Source organism: Polyodon spathula, chromosome 13 (assembly GCF_017654505.1).
Source record: "Polyodon spathula isolate WHYD16114869_AA chromosome 13, ASM1765450v1, whole genome shotgun sequence".
Lineage (NCBI taxonomy): Eukaryota > Metazoa > Chordata > Actinopteri > Acipenseriformes > Polyodontidae > Polyodon > Polyodon spathula.
Genome location: NC_054546.1, coordinates 20068610 through 20091465, shown reverse-complemented (window position 1 = coordinate 20091465; position 22856 = coordinate 20068610). Strand labels below are relative to the sequence as shown.

The 22856-nt window shown below is 38.9% G+C and overlaps 1 protein-coding gene and 3 non-coding genes across 6 annotated transcripts in view; all 4 read left to right on the top strand.

Annotated features, from left to right (window-relative positions):
- LOC121326080 (eukaryotic translation initiation factor 3 subunit A-like) overlaps nt 1–22856 on the top strand; it is a 45118-nt gene that overhangs the window by 4646 nt on the left and 17616 nt on the right. For all 3 annotated transcript variants that reach the window (XM_041269237.1, XM_041269238.1, XM_041269236.1), the window contains exons 2-13: nt 7622–7812; nt 8030–8166; nt 12081–12244; nt 14258–14457; nt 15099–15307; nt 15932–16103; nt 18133–18237; nt 19740–19838; nt 20466–20582; nt 20935–21120; nt 21882–22229; nt 22745–22849. In XM_041269237.1, coding sequence (XP_041125171.1) covers nt 7622–7812; nt 8030–8166; nt 12081–12244; nt 14258–14457; nt 15099–15307; nt 15932–16103; nt 18133–18237; nt 19740–19838; nt 20466–20582; nt 20935–21120; nt 21882–22229; nt 22745–22849 — 2033 coding nt within the window. The remainder of the gene's footprint in view (nt 1–7621; nt 7813–8029; nt 8167–12080; nt 12245–14257; nt 14458–15098; nt 15308–15931; nt 16104–18132; nt 18238–19739; nt 19839–20465; nt 20583–20934; nt 21121–21881; nt 22230–22744; nt 22850–22856) is intronic.
- LOC121326323 lies at nt 18353–18484 on the top strand. The gene has a single exon (XR_005951456.1). It is a non-coding gene; the product is annotated as a small nucleolar RNA SNORA19 (small nucleolar RNA).
- LOC121326322 lies at nt 21422–21552 on the top strand. Its single transcript, XR_005951455.1, has one exon. It is a non-coding gene; the product is annotated as a small nucleolar RNA SNORA19 (small nucleolar RNA).
- Nucleotides 22483–22611, top strand: LOC121326321. The gene has a single exon (XR_005951454.1). It is a non-coding gene; the product is annotated as a small nucleolar RNA SNORA19 (small nucleolar RNA).

Below are 22856 nucleotides of genomic sequence, written 5' to 3'. Positions count from 1 at the left end.
AAGGTGACATTTATATCATGCAGTCGTCTGTTCATGTTAATCAGCTGCCAGACAGCTTGTTGGTGGGCACTCCCTATATGATATGAACACACTCAATAGGTCTGGAGTAGGGAATCAAATTTCAGACACTTCCCAATCCAGGAGTTAGGGATTGATTATTGTTTAAAAAAAAAAGATAGATAAAACACACTGAACTGATTAAACTACAAACACTGAACATTTAAACTCCAGAAAGCAAACATACCTAATAAGTACTACACATTTTTAAAAGCAGCAACATCATACAATGATTATTATTATTTTTCTTTTTAGCCTGCTGCAGAACCACCGCCCTGCTATTTAAATATGTAATTTAGCCATGTGTGCGCTCAACGCTCACTGTCAGCAGCCAGTTGGGTGTTTTATAGTTAAGTTTATAGTCGCCCAACAGAAAGGAAATGTACACCAGTACAGCTGTGGTTTTATTTGAAAGGAGATTCAACATTGTTAATTCGATTGCTAAGTCGTAAAGTACTATGTGGTAAGTAAATAAAAATCTGTTGTCCACCATTACAGGTTTTTTCTTGCATACCCCCTAAGGAGCCCTCGAGTACCCCCAGGGGTACGCGTACCCCAGTTTGAAAACCTCTGGTCTAGCACATTTATGTCCTGCCTCTGCTCACTCATGATTGGACACCTTTTATAAGAAGGGGCAGATCTTTGACTCTTCTGTTGGTTAAACTTAATCAATAGAATACCTTCGACTGTTTATGTCCCGCCTACGCTCGCTTATGACTGAACTACTGCGGAGAAAATGCAGATCTTCCTTTGGTTGTTTTTATTTTATATAAAAACATTTTGCACAATTATATTTAAAAAAAAAAAAAAAAAATTAATCTGATCAACTCTTTAGTTGATTAATCAGTCCGATCTGTCAATTGGAGCAGTGCTAAATGTGAACTATGTTTTGCCTCCTAAAAAAGCTTTCTGGAGTTTCATCATGGCCATTTTTATTACATCATCAGGGTTCTCCCCAGGAATTCTGTACACCCAGGCTGCAGAGCATTATATCTGGGAGCACTTTTAACAGAAATAAACTTTAAATATATAATACAACAAAGAATTCAAATGTGTTGTCATTCGTTGACTATATGGCTGCATTTTTTTATGTTCTACATTTTCTTTTTCATTATTTTTTTATTATGATAAATTACCGTGCTTATTTAGGCACTCGGTTTGACTGGGGAAAGGTAATGTAAGATTATTGGAGTTCACACAAAAAAGCAGTAACCTTTTCACTTTCTTTTTAGCTTAATTCTTGAACTTATTGCTTCATTTTAAAAGTTTTCTTTAAGTTTTGGGGGCACTTTGTTAATGCACGTCTTTTTGTTTTTCACTATTCTACATTTTTTAAATTTAGTGTTAGGTGTTGGATTGCACCGATCGTCTGCTTATTTTGACCCCCTGCATTCATTGTCACTATTTTATCTTTGAAAATATCCCGCCCATTCAACTTTCTGATTTGTTAAATGTTGTGTCAAGACATAACCAGCTGTCATGTGGTTACAAGATTTTTTTTTCATCCAGCAACGCGCAACTGATCTAGTCTGCTAGAAGTGCAAACAATCCTTATTGTTAAAGGCACAGTAACATCAGCAAGACGGATGGGGGAGAGCCCTGATTATTCCATCATTATTGCATCACGCATTGTCATGTTAACAATGTTTTAATGTGCATAAGAAGGAAAATTTCCTTTCGCACTTAACTAGGTATTACATCAGCAGTCTTGTCTTTCGCTCGGAATGAGTTTGTGGCAAGTTTTCAATGATATATAATACATCATGTAGGAATAAATCATGAGTTTGAATATAAACAATAACAACTAGTTGTCATGCTGTCAAAAACCTATAAATACCTCCAATGTTTTGATTCAAACACATGCTCCCTTGGGAAATATGTATAACATATCGAAACGTTGAGCAGCTGGAGCTTTGCGCTTATATATAATACATACATACACACAGTGCCTTGCAAAAGTATTCAGACCCCTAACCAATTCTCTCATATTACCGAATTACAAATGGTACATTGAAATTTTGTTCTGTTTGATATTTTATTTTGTAAACACAAACTCAGAATCAGTTATTCTAAGGTGACGTTGGTTTTATGTTAGGAAATATTTTTAAGAAAAATAAAGTGAAATATCTTGCTTGCATAAGTATTCAACCACTGTGCTGTGGAAGCTCCCAGTTTGCACCGATGAAAGAAATTGCCCTAACGAGGACACAGTTACCTTACCATTGGCCTCCACCTGTGAACCATTAAAGTTGCTGTCACATTTTCTGGATAAAAACACCACTGTTGAAGGATCATTGGTAAGGCTGTGAATCTGAAGGAAAATGAAGACCAAAGAGCATTCTACAGAAGTTAGAGATAAAGTAATACAAATGCATAGATTAGGGAAAGGGTACAAAATAATATCCAAGTGTTTGGATATCCCAGTGAGCACAGTTGGAGCAATAATCAGGAAGTGGAAGCTGCATCACACCACCCAAGCACTGCCAAGAAAAGGCCGTCCCTCAAAACTCAGCGCTCAAACAAGAAGGAGACTTGTGAGAGAAGCCACAGAGAGGCCAACAATCACTTTGAAGGAGCTACAGAGTTCAGTGGCTGGGAGTGGAGTAATGGTGCACCAGTCAACCATATCAAGAACTCTGCATAACACTGGCCTGTATGGGAGGGTGGCAAGAAAGAAGCCGTTCCTCAAAAAGTACCATCTGAAAGCACGTCTGGAGTTTACCAGAAAGCATGAGAGTGACCCAGCTGCGATGTGTGAAAAGGTTTTTTGGTCAGATGAGCCCAAGATAGCGCTTTGAGTTTTGGCCAAAAAGCTCTATGTGTGGCGCAAACCTAACACTGCCCATGCCTCAAGACACACCATCCCTACAGTGAAGTATGGTGGTGGCAGCATCATGCTGTGGGGATGCTTCTCATCAGCAGGGACTGGGCATCTTGTTACAATTGAAGGAAGAATGGATGGAGCAAAATACAGGAAAATACTGCAAGAGAATCTGCTTCAGTCGCTAAAAAACTGAAGCTTGGGAGGAAATTCACCTTTCAGCAGGACAATGATCCCAAGCACAAGGCCAAAGCAACATTGGAGTGGCTTAAGAACAAAAAAGTGAATGTCCTACAGTGGCCCAGTCAAAGTCCTGATCTCAATCCCATTGAGAATCTGTGGCACTATTTGAAAATTGCGGTCCACAAGCGTCGTCCAACCAACCTGAACAACCTGGAGCAAATCTGCCAAGAAGAATGGGCCAAAATCACTCCGACACTGTGTGCAAAGCTGGTACATACTTACCCCAAAAGACTTAAAGCTGTTATTGCAGCGAAAGGTGGCTCTACCAAATATTAATGTGTGGGGGTTGAATACTTAAGCAAGCAAGATATTTCAGTTTTTAATTTTTCTTAAAAATATTTCCCAACATAAAACCGATGTCATCTTATAATAACTCATTTTGAGTTTGTGTTTTAAAATAAAATATCAAACAGAACGAAATTTCAATGTACCATTTGTAATTCAGTAATATGAGAGAATTGGTCAGGGGTCTGAATACTTTTGCAAGGCACTGTGTGTGTGTGTGTGTCTATATATATATATATATATATATATATATATATATATATATATATATAATATATATATACTATAAATCAAATAACGACCTTACTTATGTGCTAAAATGTACATACCTTCATGTATGGAGTATTAAATAATGTAAATATAATTTAATATAATATATATTATATATTAATCGAGTCTTGGCTCCGTCTCTGTCGTATGTCAGCCCCGTACCGGGGACACACACACCGTAAAAAGTGTGTGCGTTTTGTTCACGTTTTTTACAAGTTATTTCTTATGTAACATATCGGAATAAATTGGAGCCTTACTTAACTTGATCTTTGTTTGCTAGAAACCCAATCGTCAAGCCACCATTAAAACAAACGTTGAAAGTTAAAAGTTTTGTTTATTCCTGAAATAAATAATACATAAAGTTGACACCATTTTATTTAATTTCATTCCTTGCCATTGCTTCACAGTAAACAGTGGCCATAGACATATTTTCATAAAATGAGGTTTACTTTTGCCTTTTTGTAGCTGAATAATTAAACAAACTGACACAAAAAGGAAAAAAAAACATGGAAATGAAGTGAAGGGGGTGATGGGATTCACCTTTTTGGTTCTCGTTTACTGCATTCCACATAAGTCGCAACAAAAAATACAGAAATCACTACACAACATTTAGAGGAAGTTGGGCACTGTTTGATGGAGGCATTTCAGAATGACTTGCCCTTTTTCTGTCCCATGAGATTCTGACTTGCTCTAAAGCACCACAACACTTTTTTGACCCAGACGGCTTCTTTTTCATGTGCCATTTTTGAAACTGTCACGCAACTTCTGGTGAGGCGTTAAATGAGTGCAAGGTATTTTAAATCAGCCAACCCTGTTGTTTATTGTTAACCCTTTGCAGAAAAAAAAACGTAAAGCACAGGTCTCTAGTTGTATTTTCTCCGGAAAAAGCAGAGAAAACCTTTCAATGGTTGAGTGAGACCGATAGGAGCCGAATGAAACTGAAAACACTACAGAGAACACGGGCATAACAAAGGAGGTAGCTGCTTCTGCATCCAGTGTTCAAAGAATATCACGGACATTTGCAGAGCTTTTTGGAGATGTTATAGTAATAAAAGGCCAATTTAGCATGATTGCATTGTAGCTAACTGTTAGTTGTTGAACATTTTAAAATACAGTACACCCTCGCTATAACGCCCTTAATTAAAACGATGCTTTGACTATAGCCTAGCCCCTGGACCCCAAATAATAAAAATGATAATATTGTAGTGTACTATGTGAGGTCTGTGAAGTGCAGGAACACTTGGCGTAGGAGCGGCTGTGTGTCGCATCAGTTGAACAGCCTATGGGGGACAGACATGGACCACAGGAGCTGCTGGTGATTGGTTGTGAAGTGGGACGAGGTGGGACTAGCTGGGTCTAAACAGGGAGTGTTTGTTGTTGTGAAGCAGAGAAGCGAATAATCAGAGACAGAATAGTTCCACAACGACCTGTTAATTGTTAGTGTATTAGTATAATAAATATCAAGTTTGGCCCTGAATAGACTGAAGGCTCATTCTTACTGCATGAAGGATTTTTGTTACAATATGCACACACTGTCAACATCCCGGTCTGTACGCACGGGATGCCACCTTCACAGTGAAATCTTGTCTTTAGAATGTGTATGTAACTAGGCCTCTGAAACAAACAATTTTATTTTGCAACAAATCTGGAAACTATATCTCTATCATAGCTCTGTCATGAGTATAGGTTGTCAAAAAGCACTTTGTTTTTTGACTTGTTCAGCAACCGATTTTAAAAAAAAAAAAAAAAAAAAAAACCTTGATCTAAATAACTTCTTTCATGTCAAACTTTTCATGTCGTGTTGATTTGGAGTAAAATATCAATCTCGAATTCTTTCATGTTGGATTATGATTTGGTGCACTTTAAAACGGTTCATGTCAATTTTTGAATAAAATTCAGCTTCAATTCAGGATTTTTGCTTTTTATACTGCGCTTTAATTCTTTAATGAATTAGTCAAAATACTGCATACATGAAACGATCAGGTACTTGTAATTCTACTTTTATTCACATTCCTATCTCATCATTAACTTTCTCAACCGTTTATCTTTCATTTTGATTGTCTTTTCACTATAACGAACCCCTCGATATAACGAACAAAGGCTTGGACTCCAACAGGGTGTACTTTACATCTATTCTCTCATTGAGTGTGATTGTCTCTCGAACTCTATCACTGTTTTTTTTTTTTTTTTGTGTATACCTAGCGGCGGGCTTGCTCAACTACAGTGTCTCAGACTCCTCTTTTCGCTTTCGTATTTTACCACAGTGAAACATTAAGTTTAACAGTCTCATTTGATTGTTAAAATTTTAAAAAAATCAGAACAAATATTTTAACATAGTGTGTCCAGCTTATGTTTTGTTTGTAAAATCCTTTGCAAAAAACGTTTCTATTTGTATCACCCAGAAGAACGCCTCCATGCAGACCTGATATCTTGTTTGTTCCGAGGACCAACTTGAAAACACAAATATAGTTTGGTTGAGGAGCAAAGCCTTTTTTTTTTTTTTTTGTCGATTATACTTTTCATTAAAAAATGCTATATCTGAACATAGTATTGTATGTTCTCAGTACTGCCTCTTTTTGTAAAATTTCATTAATAAAAAATAAAGAAAATAGTAGCAAAGCATAACGCCACTGCCTTAAGTCTCTTAGCAAACAATAATCAGTTAAGTAGTGGACTCACATTGGCTGCAACCACCAACATTCAAGCTTGCTTACTCCCTCTGTTGCTTGTTTCATCCAAACGAACACACCGAGTGTGGATAACGTATCTACAGTTAACTCAGCGGCCCTCCACTACTGTTTTCTACTAAAACAACTTTGACTTGTATAAAGAAGGAAATACTTGAAGATAATATCCTTAAGGAATAGAAAGAGGACACGTTGAATTGACAACAGAACTGGCAGAAGGCACAAGTGTCATTGTCCATCCGTCAATAGTACAGGTTGAAATCAGGACTCAAATTATGTTTTGCAGTAAGAATACCTCTTAAAGGGGAAAAATACTAAAAGGCTAAACTAAGCACAAGAACACAGAAATTGGACTATGGAAAAATGGTCAAAGGTGCTTTGGACTGTTGACAATGGAAAACGACACCTGTGCCTTCTGCCAGCTCTGTTGTCATAGCAACCATTTTTTGTCTTTCTATTCCTTAAAGATATTATCTTCAAGTATTGCCCATCCTTGTTCGACAGCTTTTTGGGTATTCCATTCCCGGGTTTGTCGATTATAGATGTGTCTCTGTACTTGTTGATTACTTTGGATGCAACACCTTGAAAATCAAGTGATGCGAGCTATTTTACTCAGTGTTTTTCCTTCTTTATGCAAGTCAAGGTTGTTATAATAGTAGAAAACACTAGTGGAAGCTTGGAGTAAATTGTTGATGCTCATAATGCATCAGACTAGAAAAATGCAATGTCTAAGACTTACACAGTAGTATATGTGTGTGTGTATATAATTAAAAAATGTGTGTAAAATAACAATGGGACTATGAATGATATGTATTAACTACATTATATATAATTATAAACTATAATAAAAATAAACTATTTCCAGCATACCTGCAGTCTCTTCAATTATTATACATTCTACAATGTAGCCTAGTGACCACTGTATTTTACATCTGTAGTTGAGAAATTGCTTGCCATACAGTGCATCAATAGATTAAATGAGAACTTTAGTGGCTTTGATCAGCCTCATAAACCACAGCTGGGTTATTTTGTTTATTTTGCTGTGCAATCACAGTGAATTGCATCAACCACCTATGTATGCTTACCCCTAAAACAGTGGCTGATGCACTCCAGGGGCTTCTCTGTTGATGTATAACTCTTTCAGTGGCTGCTTTTGATAACTATATAGGGAATGGTAATATGTTGGTTAAATCATTAAGAAGTTTACAGTGCCTAGTTAGCAAAATTCAAGTTTGTATATTTTTATTATTTCTTCCAGAGTTTCTTGAGGTTGACAAAAAGCAGCCAGCCCTCGATGTTCTTTACGACGTGATCAAGAGTAAAAAGCATCGAACATGGCAGAAGATCCACGAGCCGATCATGCTCAAGTACCTGGAGCTCTGTGTGGACCTCCGCAAGAGCCATCTGGCCAAGGAAGGCTTGTACCAGTACAAGAACATCTGCCAGCAGGTCAGTGTGTTATTGGAACTTGTAGTGCATGTGTTTAAGGAACATTCACAATGTAGATGCACATGTACACGTTCAATCTGTCGCAGTGTTACACTTGCAGCCAAATCCGTTAAGAGCTGACTGCTATATCTATAGCTCGAGCTGCTTTGTGACTGCATGAATGAGTGCCAAAAAAACCCTCAACTGTGTGCTGACATTTGGTGTGTTTGTGCAATAGGTAAACATCAAGTCCTTGGAGGATGTTGTCAGGGCTTATCTCAAGCTGGCTGAAGAGAAGACTGAGACTGCAAAGGGGGAGTCCCAGCAGATGGTGCTTGACATTGAGGATCTGGATAACATTCAAACACCAGAGAGGTGAGACTTGCTTATTCTATCCATCAGTCAATCTTTGTTTTATATAGTGCTTTTCATAGTGGACCACCATCACAAAGCGCTTTACAAGATACAGTAAAAAAAACAATGCATAATACATTAAACACAAGACTAGGATGTGTACATTCTAAAACACTGTGTGTCATATAGAATCATAAGATATAGTGAAAGACCAAAAGTAGCAGAGACACAACAGTATGCGTATGTCATATAGAATCATGAGAATAAAACAGTATAAAATCAGAAGCAGCAAAGACAGCTAATAACATATGTCAGGCTTAAAGAACATGGAAAGAGAGAAGTGGGTCTTGAGTTAATGAGCGAGCGACGGTGAGAGCATCACGCACCGAAGCTGGGAGAGAGTTCCAGAGAGTCGGAACCATGAAGCTAAACTAGCGTTCTCCAAGTGTGATGCACTTCTGTTTGGGGATAACAAGAAGGCCAGAGTCAGAGGGACATAGCGGGTCAGCAGGTTGACGAGGTACTCTGTGACCTGTGTGATGATGGGCATTGTAGGTGACCTGGAGAATTTTGAAAGTAATCCTGTATTTTACAGGTAGCCAGTGCACCTGGGCAAGATGGGGGGGTGATCATGTTTTTTACATCTGGTAAGGATCCTGGCCACCATAGAGAGTTGCAGTATCAAATGTGAGGTTGCTGTCCTGAAGTATACCAAGGCTTTGTACATTGAGGGAAGGCAGCAGCTGACAGTTTCCGAAGTTCAGGTCAGCTATATTGAAATTAAGTTGTGTTTTAGATCCTACTAGGAGTTCAGATTTGCTAGTGTTGAGCTGAAGATAATTGTTAGGTGTCCAGGCCTCTGCGTTGAATGCAAGCCGAGAGCCGAACCATTTCAGAATGACATCCAGGGGTGAGGTTAAAGTAGAGCTGGGCGTTGTCAGCATAGGAGTAAAACATGAGACTATGTTGGTGGATGAGGTGACCCAAGGGAAACATGTAGATGTTGGAGGTAGGCCAAAGAACAGACCCTTGAGACTGCATGCTTCCAGATATGTAAGAGGACATCCAGGAGAGACCAGTTCCAGAGATCGCAGCATACTTCTGGATCTGTGAGATGTTTCATCAGTTGACTGGCCACAGCCCGTTTGAGACAAATTGGAGAAGACTGAAATTAGATAAAACAGCTGGGTCATTAACAGAGCCTGAATCCGTAGAATAGGTTGTCACTTGAATCAACTTTTATTTATTAAACCTGTTGTAGTGGTGTGTGTTTCTAAAAACGTGATAGCATGGGGTTTGCATTTCACATAAAAGCGGACAAAGTTGTGAATAAATGTTTCAAAAGTTTCTCGCTGCTGACATTTGCTTTTAATGTAATCCATTGGTGACCACTAGATGGCAGCAGAACAATTTGCAGCTCGGCGAGTGGAAGAAAGATTTAACCCTTTCAGGACCAAGTATTTTTCAGTGTGATGCTCCCACAGGCCAGGTGTTTTTTGGCTGTAGACTGCTTTTTAATAGTAAGACAAACAAAAAGTAGAGTCTTGGAAATGGTGTCTTTTTTTTTTTTTTTTTTTTTTTTTTTTTAGTATGTTGCTACTAGGGATAGGGATACACCGAATCCAGGATTCGGTTTCGGATTCCGAATACTTAAGATTTGGTGAACCAAATCCTGGTATCGGCCCAGACGCGTATAAGTATAATACCATTTTTAATACATTCCCCCCCCCCCCCCCCCCCCCCCCCCACCATCCCCCACTTACACAACGTCAAGAAGAAATTCTTTAACTAAGGACCTTGAATCTGGTATTGAACGGAAGTGTTGTATTTAATCACAAGAACACATCTGATCAACTCTGTCGCAGCTCTCAACTCCCTAAATTACTGGTGGTGCGCGCACTAAACACGTCACGCAACTGCTGAATGCAAACATAACCCCATATGCAACAGCACTTTCACATCACACTTTTCATGGAGCAAAGTTATGCAGTAAACCTGTAATATAATAATGGCAAACTGGTTGTAGATTTTTGTGCTTTGTTGCTTTGTCTCTCAAACATGTTCTAGAGATCATACTGAGAATTTAAAAAAAGTCAGTGCACAGATATATATAAAAATAAAATAATTTGTAACTTTACAACTGTCAGATGTGCAAGACGTTGTTCAACAATATGCTTTAGAAAATTACATTTACGTTATTGTAATGTGCTAATACAAGTTGAACCATTTGGGGACTGCTGTGTTTTATTGAAATATTTTTTTTAAACTTTTGTAGCCTATTTGTGTGTTACACACACAATGTATTTAAATCAACATTGGTTTTATTTCGCAGGGAGATTAAAGTCACTCATCACGGTAATTTTTTCCTCATAGCTCTGATAGGCTCAACAGACTCTAAGGCAGGTCACCTCTTTTAAACTGCAATGTATTCATCGTGTAAAGTGAGTGTTTATTGCTTGAGCAGTTTAGTAAATGTATTTTATAGTGGTGGCAATTGTACCTGGAGAGCCTCGTAACAACGGTTAATCTTGTTGCTTGAATTTGTTTATACAGTAAACAGTATCTATCAAAATAGGACAACACCATTATTATAGATAACTTTGCACTCGCCTACACTCTCATTTATCCTTGTGACAGCAGGTAAAGTTTCTGCTTGTTTAATACACCCACCTGTCATATCGCCCCTTGCTATACTGCAGATTCAGATATATCGCGGTCCTGGAGTTGTCTCCCAATTTTTACTGTCAAACTGCGTACGCCTTAGCTGCAATATACATAGGCACTTTGAATTACTGTTTGTTTTTTATTTCGTGCTGCACATCAAACAACAATTAAAAAACAAAGCATTAATATCTTTATTGCACAATAGCACGTATTGCACAATAGCACAGAGAATTAAATATTAGCGGTTTTTATTTTAGCCAACAAGGTGTTCACGTGTAGCAGCAATGCACTAGCAAAGCCACAAGACAGTGACGTCAGCTCCCTAGCAACAAGCCTCTTATGTTGGGAGTGGATTCTTTCAATGCAGCCGGCTTGTGCATTTAAGAAAGGTGAGGAAGACTCATGAAATTAATTGGAGACTGAAGTAAACAGTTACCCTCCGCTGTACGAATTAAAATGGTATGCTGCTTTTTATACAAAAAATGTGAGAAAGTAGGTTGCTGGTCCCTGACACTGCCTATAAAACGAGGGAGTGGCTGTACAGTATTTATTTGTTGGCCTATTTGTTTTTCTGTGGGTCTCTATATATAGCGGATTTATATTTGGACCCCGACACCCACGATATATCGAGTGGGTGGTGTATTTCTTCCTTCTAAGTCCCGGCCAGTCAGAGACTCAGCAAGCCAATCACGTGCTGTGTAGGTCTAATGGATGGAAACGATCCTCACAGGCAGGTGTGTGCTTTTGGTAAAAATTAAGTAAAACAATTTAATTAGCGACCGTTCGCACAATTCACACTCACTTTTCTGAATACATTGCAGTTTAGAGAGGTGAGTTACAAAACCTGACCTGCCTTAGTGTCAAGATTCTGGAGCCTGTGGACAACCCTATTCTCAGATCAGGTGACAGGTTGAAAAGTCATTAAAGAAAATAGCGGGTTATGGCAAAGATGCACCTCTTCTTTCTTGTAACGGTAAACTAAACAGTTATGTATTTTGATGCTTCTCTTGTGGGGGAGGGAGCTGTCGGTAAATTGTGTGAGTTTCAAACTGGTCTTATACAGGGATCTATTTCCGGACGGGAAAGGGAAAATTGTAATGTCGGACCTGGTCCGACACAGGACCGCAAAGGGTTAATTCCAGAATGTGTAAAGGAATATTCATATAGGCAGCAGTACAAGAGTGTAAGTACAATTGGAATTAGTGCTGTCTGTCTAAAAGATAATATATAGCAGGTGGTCTCCTGTTCATTGCTCTTGTCTCTGTTTCCAGTGTGCTGCTGAGCGCTGTCAGTGGGGAGGATACCCAAGACCGAACGGACCGCCTGCTTCTGACTCCCTGGGTCAAGTTCCTGTGGGAATCATACAGACAGTGCTTGGACCTGCTCAGGAACAACTCCAAGGTGGAGCGACTCTACCATGACATTGCTCAGCAAGGTAACAAGCTCTGGGCTTTTTGTAGTGTCTTTGTACCCTCTGCTAACCAGCTCAAGTTTGAAATAGTTTTTTTGAAAAATACGTTAAAATGACATTATGCATTTTAATTCTGTTCAACCCACCCTGCTTGCACTCATACATTTATAAGGTGAAAGTAGACAATTTTTACAGTACCTATAGAAAGTCTACAACCCCTTGAACTTTTTTCACATTTTGTTGTCGGTGCCTCAGTTTCATGCATTTAAATTTAGATTTTTTTTCCTACTTTTTCATACTCCACACTGTTAAGGGGAAAAGTTTTTGAGAAAAAAATTATATATTAAGTACAAAACTGAAAGGTCATAAATGGATAAGTCTCCACCCCACTGAGTTAATACTTGGTGGAAGCACCTTTGGCAATAATTACAGCTGTGAGTCTGTTGGGATAGGTCTCTACCAACTTTGCACACCTAGATTTGGCAATATTTGTCCATTCTTTGCAAAACTGTTCAAGCTCTGTCAAGTTCCTTGGGGAGCATTGATGGACAGCAGTCTTCAAGTCATGCCACAAATTTTTGATTGGATTTAGGTCGGGGCTCTGACTGGGCCACTCAAGGACATTTTTGCTCCTTGGCCACTCCAGTGTAGCTTTGGCTGTGTGCATTGGGTTGTTGTCATGCTGAAAGGTGAACTTCCGTCCCAGTTTCAGTTTTCTTGCAGAGGGCAGCAGGTTTTCCTCAAGGACTTCTCTGTACTTTGCTCCATTCAGTTTCCCTTCTATCCTGACAAGTGCCCCAGTCCTTGCCGATGAGAAACATCCCCATAACATGATGCTGCCACCACTATGCTTCACAGGAGGGATGATTTTCGTTGGGTTTGCGCCAAACATAACGCTTTGCATTTAGGGCAAAAAGTTCCATTTTAGTTTTGTCTGACCACAAAACTTTTTGCCACATGGCTACAGAATCTCCTGAGGTTTTTTGCATACTTCAAATGGGATTCAAGGTGGGCTTTCTTGAGTAATGGCTTCCTTCTTGCCACCCTACCATACAGGCCAGATTTGTGGAGTGCTTGGGATATTGTTGTCAAATGCACTCTTTGACCAGTCTTGGCCATAAAAGCCTGTAGCTCTTGCAAAGTTGCCATTGGCCTCTTGGTAGCCTCTCTGATCAGTCCTTTTTGCTCGGTCATCCAGTTTGGAGGGACGGCCTGATCTAGGCATGGTCTTGGTGGTGCCATACACCTTCCACTTCTTAATCGTCTTGACTGTGCTCCAAGGGATATTCAAGGGGTGGGTATAAAACAAATATAAAAAGGCCTTAATCAGTGCCTTTCAACAACTTTGTCCCAGAGTTATTTTGAAAGCGCCCATGGTGCTCATGGTTGAGTCTTTTCTTTGAAATGCACTACCCAGCAGAGGGAACCTACAGGAACTACTTAATTTATCCTGAAATCATGTGAATCACTACAATTTAATACAGGTGGTGGACACTTAACTTGGTGTGAGATTTTCAAGGCGATTGGTTACACCTGAGCTAATTTAGGATTGCTATTAAGGTGGGTGAACACTTATCCAACCAAGCTGTTTCAGTTTTTAATTAATTTTCTACAAATTTGTGGAATATTTTTTTCGCTTGGAAGTTGTGGGGTAGGATGTGTAGATAAATGAAAAAAAAAAAAATGTATTTTAATGCATTTTAATTCCAGGCTATAAGGCAACAAAATGTGAATTTTGGAAGGGGAAGTAGACTTTCTATAGGCACTGTATTAAAGGCATTTGCTGAAACTTTCTTAGGCATTTTACCACGCTGGTTTGTCCAGGTGATACTGTTTGGAGGTCTGCTTACAGCACCACATGTGTAAATGCCTGACATGGTTGTGAACATTGAGAAATAGTTTGAAGTGCTTGTGTACTTTGTATGAGTTTTTTTTTTTTTTTGTGTGTGTGTTTGGAAGCCGTTCACCGAACATAAATGTATGTATCGCAGTGACCTCGATCAATGACAATGACTTCGATTTTCCTCCTTTTCCCAGCCTTCAAGTTCTGCTTGCAGTACACCCGTAAAGCAGAGTTCCGCAAGCTGTGTGATAACCTGAGGATGCACCTGGGGCAGATCCAGCGCCACCACAACCAGAGCACAGCCATCAACCTGAACAACCCTGATAGCCAGTCCATGCACTTGGAGACCAGGCTGGTCCAGCTGGACAGCGCCATTAGCATGGAGCTCTGGCAGGTCAGGCTGCGCTCATGTCTTCTGTGTTAGGCTCTGTGTCTAGTGCTCTGCAGCTTGCTACAAAGCTATCAATTACATTAGCCCTGAGAAGGAACACCAGGCTAACCAAGGACTTGGTGGCATGAGCTACAAGGAATTTTAAAATAATTAAATCTCAAGGGAGAGGGGAGAAATTTAACTGGAGTTACTACTTCAAACTCTGTACAGTGAGTAGTAGGACAAGGGAGAGGGCACAAATGAAAGCAGAGTAATTAAAGTAACTTCAGAATAAAATCCCTTACACCGAACATTATAGATGCATGAAATAATTTGACGGGAGACTTAGTAACATCTAAAACTAATGGGCACATTTTATATTAAAAAAAAAAAAAAAAGTCCATTAGTTGGAGAATTGTATGCTAGCAAGGGATAACCATGCATCAATTCAGTATTTCTTACACTGTTATATTGCTCAAGTGTTTCCAAACAGCACCATACTAGATGACACTAATTGAGTGTTTGCTTATTCACTGTAGCAAGTCTGGCTTTAAAATCATTTTGAGGGGATGAGAGGAGTGATTTAGTTATGTATGCTTGTTTTTCTGTTGATTTCATGTCTGTTTTAATCATTTGATTGATGCTTATGTTTTCGTGCACTTCAGGAAGCCTTCAAGGCAGTGGAGGATATCCATGGCCTATTTGCCCTGTCCAAGAAGCCACCCAAACCCCAGTTAATGGCAAACTACTACAACAAAGTGTCCACCGTCTTCTGGAAATCGGGCAATGCTCTCTTCCATGCATCAACCCTGCACCGACTCTACCACCTCTCCAGAGAAATGAGAAAGAACCTCACCCAGGAGGAGATGCAGAGGTCTGTAAACCACGAGACTTCTTCCATGACTATTAAACACTCAACAGTGCTGAATTTAGAAATACTAAGATCAGATCCTTGGATAAGGCATTTGAACATTTCACTTTGGTCTTTTACAGGCTTACCCTAAAGCTGTTACAGCTGCAATGCAAATTTTAAGTGGCATTGTGCATGGTGTTCTAAACACTGCATGTTTAATTGTATCGACATGGCTGAACTGATAAATAGAGGTTTTGTGAATAATTTGTTTAATTCATTCATTAACTGTTTTGCATCCACATTGTTCTAACCACTGGCCATATGAATGATACAGATATTTTTATCTGTTTTACTTCATGTTAAATTACAAGCCATTTGATCTGTTGACATTTCCCATGGATTATGGACCAAGACTTTTTTTTTTGTTCACATTTCTGTCTTTGGAAACACTTACCTGGTTTTCATTAAACTGTTCACGGCACATTTATCAGTAGATGCTGTTCTACATGCTTTGGCTAGGCCACCTACTTTTTATTTCTTTTTCCATGGTACCAACACCGGCAATGTTACATTCTGTGACGGGATGTATGTTCCTAACAGTGTTTTTTTTTTTTTTTTTTGTCATCTTCCCTGTCCCCCCCACAGGATGTCTACCCGTGTGCTGTTGGCAACCTTGTCCATTCCTATCACCCCTGAACGTACTGACATTGCCCGTCTTTTGGATATGGACGGCATCATTGTAGAGAAACACAGACGCTTAGCAACGCTTTTGGGTCTGCAGTCCCCACCCACCCGTCAAAGCCTGATAAATGACATGGTAAAGATGCACAAAGACTATTGCTACTATTAAAAAAAAAAAAAAAAAAAAAAAAAAAAAAAAATTGAGCCTTACTGGAGACCTGAGATGATGTAACAAGGTTGGGTTACACACTGTCTTCTCGCCTTATCTTAATTCTTAAGCACTACTAATTTTTACTCTCTACTCCATTTGCTACGTTTTGGCTTTGCAGAAATACCAATATGAAGGTGCCAAATACTCAAGTTTGATAGGATTAGATCAAAGAAAATCCATTATGGACCATCGGAGTGCAAGTAACTTAGCCACTCTAATACCAGTACATGTTAAATTGCATTGTGATGTGTGTCACCTTCTATATCTGTTTTATATGTGATATAGATTGTTTTTAATCACCATTTCTGTGAGGTACACCATGTTAATGAGAGCAATTCATTGATACAAAGAGCATTCTCAAGACCATAAATGCAGTTGCTTTCAATTATAACCTCAACAGTGTGATTGTCTCGCTCTCAGTGCCTTTGGGAGCTGTGATATTTTGATGTGCCAGATAAACAGTGGGGGTTAATTAGCAGAGTGGCTCTTCTGTAGCCAGCCCTGCCAGTCACCTTCAAACAGTTGTCAAGCAAGTATAATTCCAGTTTGGATCTTTGACAGGCTTGCTGTTAGTTCCAGTCAGTGCTTTCACACAGATGACATTAAACACAGTTCCGCATGTCATGATATTATGCAAATGCAATGTGAGATTTTATTTAAAGTGTAAAATTAGTTTGGTTTGGGACTTGCTCCTTTTCTTACTGATCTTTTTGTCTATTAGTTTATGGTCTTGCTGCTGACTTCGTGAACTTCATATTCTTTATGCATTCTGTGTTGACACAAATAATGCACTAGACTTGTCCTTAAGGCTGCAACGACGGGTACATTTTGAACTTCAAAGGTTCAGAACACATAACCGAAGGAAGGTTTGAATCTTCGGTGGTACTGATTTGCATACTGGTGACTTCACAATAGCTACTTGTTTATATTTGATTGAAACTCCTATTTTACAGGTTATCCATTTAAACGGAATAAAACATTCACATGTAGTTTAAATACATTATGTAGAACAGTAATCACGTTTTTTATAATTTAAATAAAAATATACATTTTATTTACACGCAGTTGATGCGACTTGAGATATATGCAGTAAGGCTTAGGCAAAACACATCTTCAAGTCACTGTTCCAAGCAGGTTATCAGTCAGTCACATTTTACTACTACTAAAAATATTAATACTAATAATAACATGAACTTACTCTTGTCACGTGACCCCAGAGATTGGTTCTGCCTCTGTGATACCTTAAGTCTCTTGCACAGTTTGCATTCAACTTTTACAAAACAAAAAAATCCCAAACAGCAGAGGGGTTTCAAGGACATTTCTTTCAATACAGTTTACACTGTACAACGCTTTGCTGTCAAGATGGCGAATTAAGAAATTAAAGGTTTGCCTCCTAGATAACACGAGCTGGAGCGGGGAGGGGTGGACGGTGCTTGTTTATCAAAATTAAAATTATTAGTGTTGGCGTAATATTGTATGTTTTAAACATTCTGCCATAGCACTTCTCTTGCACTGTCTTGTACACTAGGTATTCAGTACATATTTTATTGAAGCACTACAACCTCTATAGGTACATACATGACAGCAACGCCATATAGAGTTGCTACGTGTAAAGATTTGGTAGTGAGTTTCAATGCAGCTTTTGTTTTATGTAATATGCAATATACAAATCAAAAGATTGAATTTTGCAAGTGACATATAGTATTCACACATTGTCAATATGGTTTCTGTTAACAAAAGAAAAACACAGTGCACAAGTGCCATATTAGGAACCTTCGAAGGTTTAAAACTACCTTTTGAATTCCTCTCTAGCGAGCGAACCTTCGAACACAGACCTGTCTGTCATGATGATTCTTAAGATAAAGTAAAGAGATTCCTTCATTCAAATTGAGTGTATTGTGTACTGTTTTTTTTTTTTTTTAAAGAAAAAATAATAATGTTTTATAAATTGCAGGTGAGGTACAATCTGCTGCAGTACGTTGTTCCAGATGTGAAGGAGCTGTATAATTGGCTGGAGGTGGAATTTCACCCACTGAAACTGTGTGACAGAGTAACCAAGGTAATTAGAAAAATATATTGAAATCCTTAATATATTTGCTTTAGGTAGGAAAATAGGTTAGTAAACAATTGGCTTGTGAATTGAGGTTTGGATGAAGACCATCAAGGATGCTGATGGACATGTTTCATTGTCCTGCTCTTTGTGCCAGTGGAGAGCAGTGATATTTCTGATGTGCCAGATAAACAACGGAGGTTAATTAGCAGTGTGAAAGCATGCTGTCATCACTGCCAGTCACCTTCTGACATGTTTTAATTTGTCAGGAGAATACTGCCAATGTGTAGTAGCATCCATTGGGTAACCAAAGCCTTGTAAACTAGTATATTGTAAGTATTTCAATAATAATAATAATTGTGTAATGGCTTTTTGTGCTGAATTCTGGAAACCATGTCAACATGTGTGTGTCTCAGGCAGAAGGCAATCTGACATACCTCTTTTCTAGAAAATAAGTGATACAGGGTAGCAGAATGGGATGATGGGGGTGTAAGAGATGCCTCCTTGGTTTGAGCGATACATTTTTAGTAACTTGGGGAAAGTGCATTATTTATTCAAAAAAATCTTAGCATTAGTAATGTAATTTTACAAAAAATTTCGTGTAGAATACACACGCACACAGTCGAACTGGGTACTGTAGCACATGGAAGTGTGTGCTAGGAATGAATTGGCTTACCCTTTTAAGGACTCTGATAGTGTAAACACGATCATACTAAAGCGTCATTCTGTGCCTGTGATCGTGTGAGCACGATAAACGCACTTCATTTCTTTGACTTGCTGGGCCTTTTGACTTAAGTAGGGGAGGGAATGAATTTCGCTGCCCGAGTTGTTTTTTTGTGCAATGTCACTGAGATGGGCATTTAATTTAACAGGTGGAGAAATTTTACAACAGCATGCACAAACAAAACCTCACAAACTTGTTTACAGCTTAGAAAAAAAGGGCAAAGACTGTAAATCAGATTTATTTGAGGGGTATTGAATGTATTCTGTCTCCGTGTTTTTTTTGTGTGTGTATGTCATTTATAAATATCAAGAAACAAGTGGCTATAAGCCAACAATGTTTCATGAGCTAAATTTATCAGGTACATTTTTTTTTTCCTCCTTATTACTGATAATGGAATGGAGAACTATTTCTCCATTATTGCTTATAAAGACCCTGAGTAAGTATTTATTATGGTCTTGCAATCACTCGGGTGAAACAATGTCTTATTTGCCCAAACATCAATATTTTATCAGGAAGTATTGCAAGGTCCCTCGGGTCATAAAAAAACACGTTTGTATACATGTATCTCTGAGCAGTCCAAGTCCTTCGTCGCACATTGTACGTGTGGGTGTGAATAACAAAAGATTGTTTAATTGTTGTTTTGATATTAGGCTGCAGCACATTCACTTCATTAAGAAGCTGTACGTGGGTTGTTTTGCGCTTTTGTATAGTTAAACTTGGAACTTCTCTGACTAATCTGTATGTGAATGGAGTGTTTGGTTTCACTAATGCCATTGTTTTGAAATAGGTTTTAAACTGGGTGAGAGACCAGGCTGAGAAGGATTCTGACCTCCAGCATTATGTGCCCCATCTGCAGGGCAACACTATTCTAAGGCTGCTCCAGCAGGTAAGGGCTTCACACAACCTTTGTTGGCATGATTTGTATATTTTCAAAACTATTTTAGATTTGTAAAAATTATCTTGTTCGCAGCATGGTCTCTGCAAATCATATTTTATTACCCTTTTCTCCATACCAGTGAGAGCTGACATTTCTGTTGGGCTAGATTCACTGTGAAGAGAAAGTAATGGTGTGGTTGCACAGTGCCATGGCTGCCAGTCCCCTTTAGACAATGCTCGAAGTAACGCACTGTTCCTTAAGCTACAGCAATGGCCAAAAGTTTTGCATTGCCTAGAATTTTAGGGTTGAGAGTAATAAATAAAAAAAACTGAATAATTTAGATATTAACGTCATGTAATCAAAGAAACTACAAAATATGTCTACCAGAAGCCATAATAGTGTTAGATTTCAAAATGTCACTAAATTCAATATGTTATATACTTTATGAATTAATTAATTCTATAGAGTGAAAAAAAACTGTTTTACTAAGCCCCTTTACTAATGGGCATACTTGCTTTATAAGTTATCGCATGGTATTTTCCTTTTTTTATACTCTCTGCTACTAAATGAGTTAATTTGTAATCATTGTACATGGTGTTGCTGTACATGTAATGGGATGCATGGGTATCTTCTCAGGTTGCTCAGATCTACCAGAGCATTGAGTTCAGCCGTCTGGCCTCCCTTGTCCCCTTCGTTGATGCCTTTCAGCTGGAGCGCTCGATTGTCGATGCTGCCAGACACTGTGACCTGCAGGTCAGTGCTTTTAGTGCTTGTTTTTTTACCAAATGTCTGTAGATTGCTAGACATAGAATGTTAATCAGAAATTGGGTTATATGTTTAGGGTTCCATTTTACTAACTACTTAATTATAAAACATTCAAAGCTTAAATTATTTATGCATACTTTAACATACGCTACCATTTTATTAATTGACCATTGCTTAAAACAATGTAACTGCTATATAATGGCTTTAAATAGACAGACAGCATTTTTAGGGGCTTAAACCCTAATAGAAGAAGCCCTATTAACCATAAACGTTTTTGTGCGTCTTCACTAAAATGCAAATGGAAAGATTTTTGTAAAGGTGTATTGATGGCGTTTTGCAGGTGCGTATCGATCATACCTCCCACACTCTGAGCTTTGGCTCAGACTTGAACTACTCTGCTAAAGAAGACTCCCCGGTGGGCCCTTTCCTGCAGAACATGCCCTCGGAACAGATCAGGAACCAGCTCACCGCCATGTCTTCTGCCCTGGCCAAGGCTATCGATGTGATCAAACCTGCAGCAATACTGGTAAGGACATGTCTTAAGGACCACTCTACACACAGCTGTGTAGTTGAGTTTGTGAGCACAAGCAAAATGTATTTGGGAATATAAATGAAAATACCTTCATACAGAAGTTGAATTGAACTGGACCAATCATTAGGCTATCTAACAGCATTTATTTTCTGAAGAATAATTTGGTAATTTGTGTTTTATTGCCAGTTTAAGAAACTGGAAGAGGCTGATAAATGTAACCTTATTTCAGTGAACAATTTTTATTTCAAGCATTAATGCATAGCATTTTTGATGTTGGTCAAAGAAGTCCCACATCAGGCACGTTTCGTTGTCCTGTTCTCTGTGCTAGTGAGAACCGAGATATTTCTAATGTGCTAGATAAAGAATGGAGGTAAATTAGCAGTGCGGCTTCACAGTGCCATTGCTGCCAGTCCCCTTCAGACAGTTTCTTATAATCTGCACTGTCCACTAAGCAGCTAATGACATGTGTATGTGAGTTTTTGCTTGTTATACAGTTATCCACTAGCTCGGAGAGATTCACCATGTTATATAGTATTTATGGAACCCTAAACCTGCTTAGAACTACTGCTGTAAAGTTGGTCTACGTATAGGTGAATAAACATGGGGGATTGGGGGGCGGTGGTTATAAATTTTATATAAATATAAAATTCCAAAACTGGAACCCAGTCACTTGGATTCCTTTTTGCAGAGTCTTTATATCCTTGATAGGTGCCTGCTTCCAATATGTTTCTGATCATTATACCATTTGTTTGTAGCAAGAGCGTGAGGACCAGAAGCAGCTGGCCATCGCCGCCTACTTGAAGAACTCTCGGAAGGAGCACCAGCGTGTCCTGGCCCGCCGGCAGACCATCGAGGAGCGCAAGGAGCGCCTAGAGAATCTCAACATCCAGCGTGAGAAGGAGGAGTTGGAGCAGCGCGAGGCGGAACTGCAGAAGGTGCGCAAAGCAGAGGAGGAGCGCCTGCGTCTGGAAGCCAAAGAGCGTGAGAAGGAGCGCATCATGCAGGAGCACGAGCAGATTAAGAAGAAGACTGTACGCGAGCGACTCGAGCAGATCAAGAAGACAGAGCTGGGAGCCAAGGCCTTCAAAGACATTGATATTGAGGTGGGTGCGCTTCTAATGCTTAAAAAAATCAATCCATTCAATACAAGTGAGCTGCTCGCTGTAAATCAAAAAGTTAGCTGTATTTTTGGAATCTTAGTGCAGGCCAGCTGTTGATTCCCAAGTATACGGGAGCTCTCTGTTCTTGTTCTTGTGGCATCCAAAACTGGAGCTACCATCTAGTTGCTGCAAGAAATGTAGAAATGGTCAAATAAAACCCTCCTCTGGGTAGTAATAACAAAGTGATACTGGCAACAAGCACATTTCATTTTTCTGCTCTCTGTTTGTGAGAGCTGAGATATTTCTGATGTGCTAGATTAATCATGGTGGTAAATTAGCAGTGTGGCATCACAGTGTCATTACTGCCAGTCCCCTTCAGACAATTTCACAAAAAACTGTACAATTTACATGACTTAAGGGTATAACACTTTTTTTTTTTTTTTTTTTTTTTTTTTTTTTTTTAATCAAAACCCAATATCAAAATATATTTAACAATGAACCCCCTGGCTGTTTTATAGGATCTTGAAGAACTGGATCCAGATTTTATCATGGCAAAACAGGTGCAACAGCTGGAGAAAGAAAAGAAAGAACTTCAAGAACGCTTGAAGAACCAGGAGAAGAAGGTGAGTA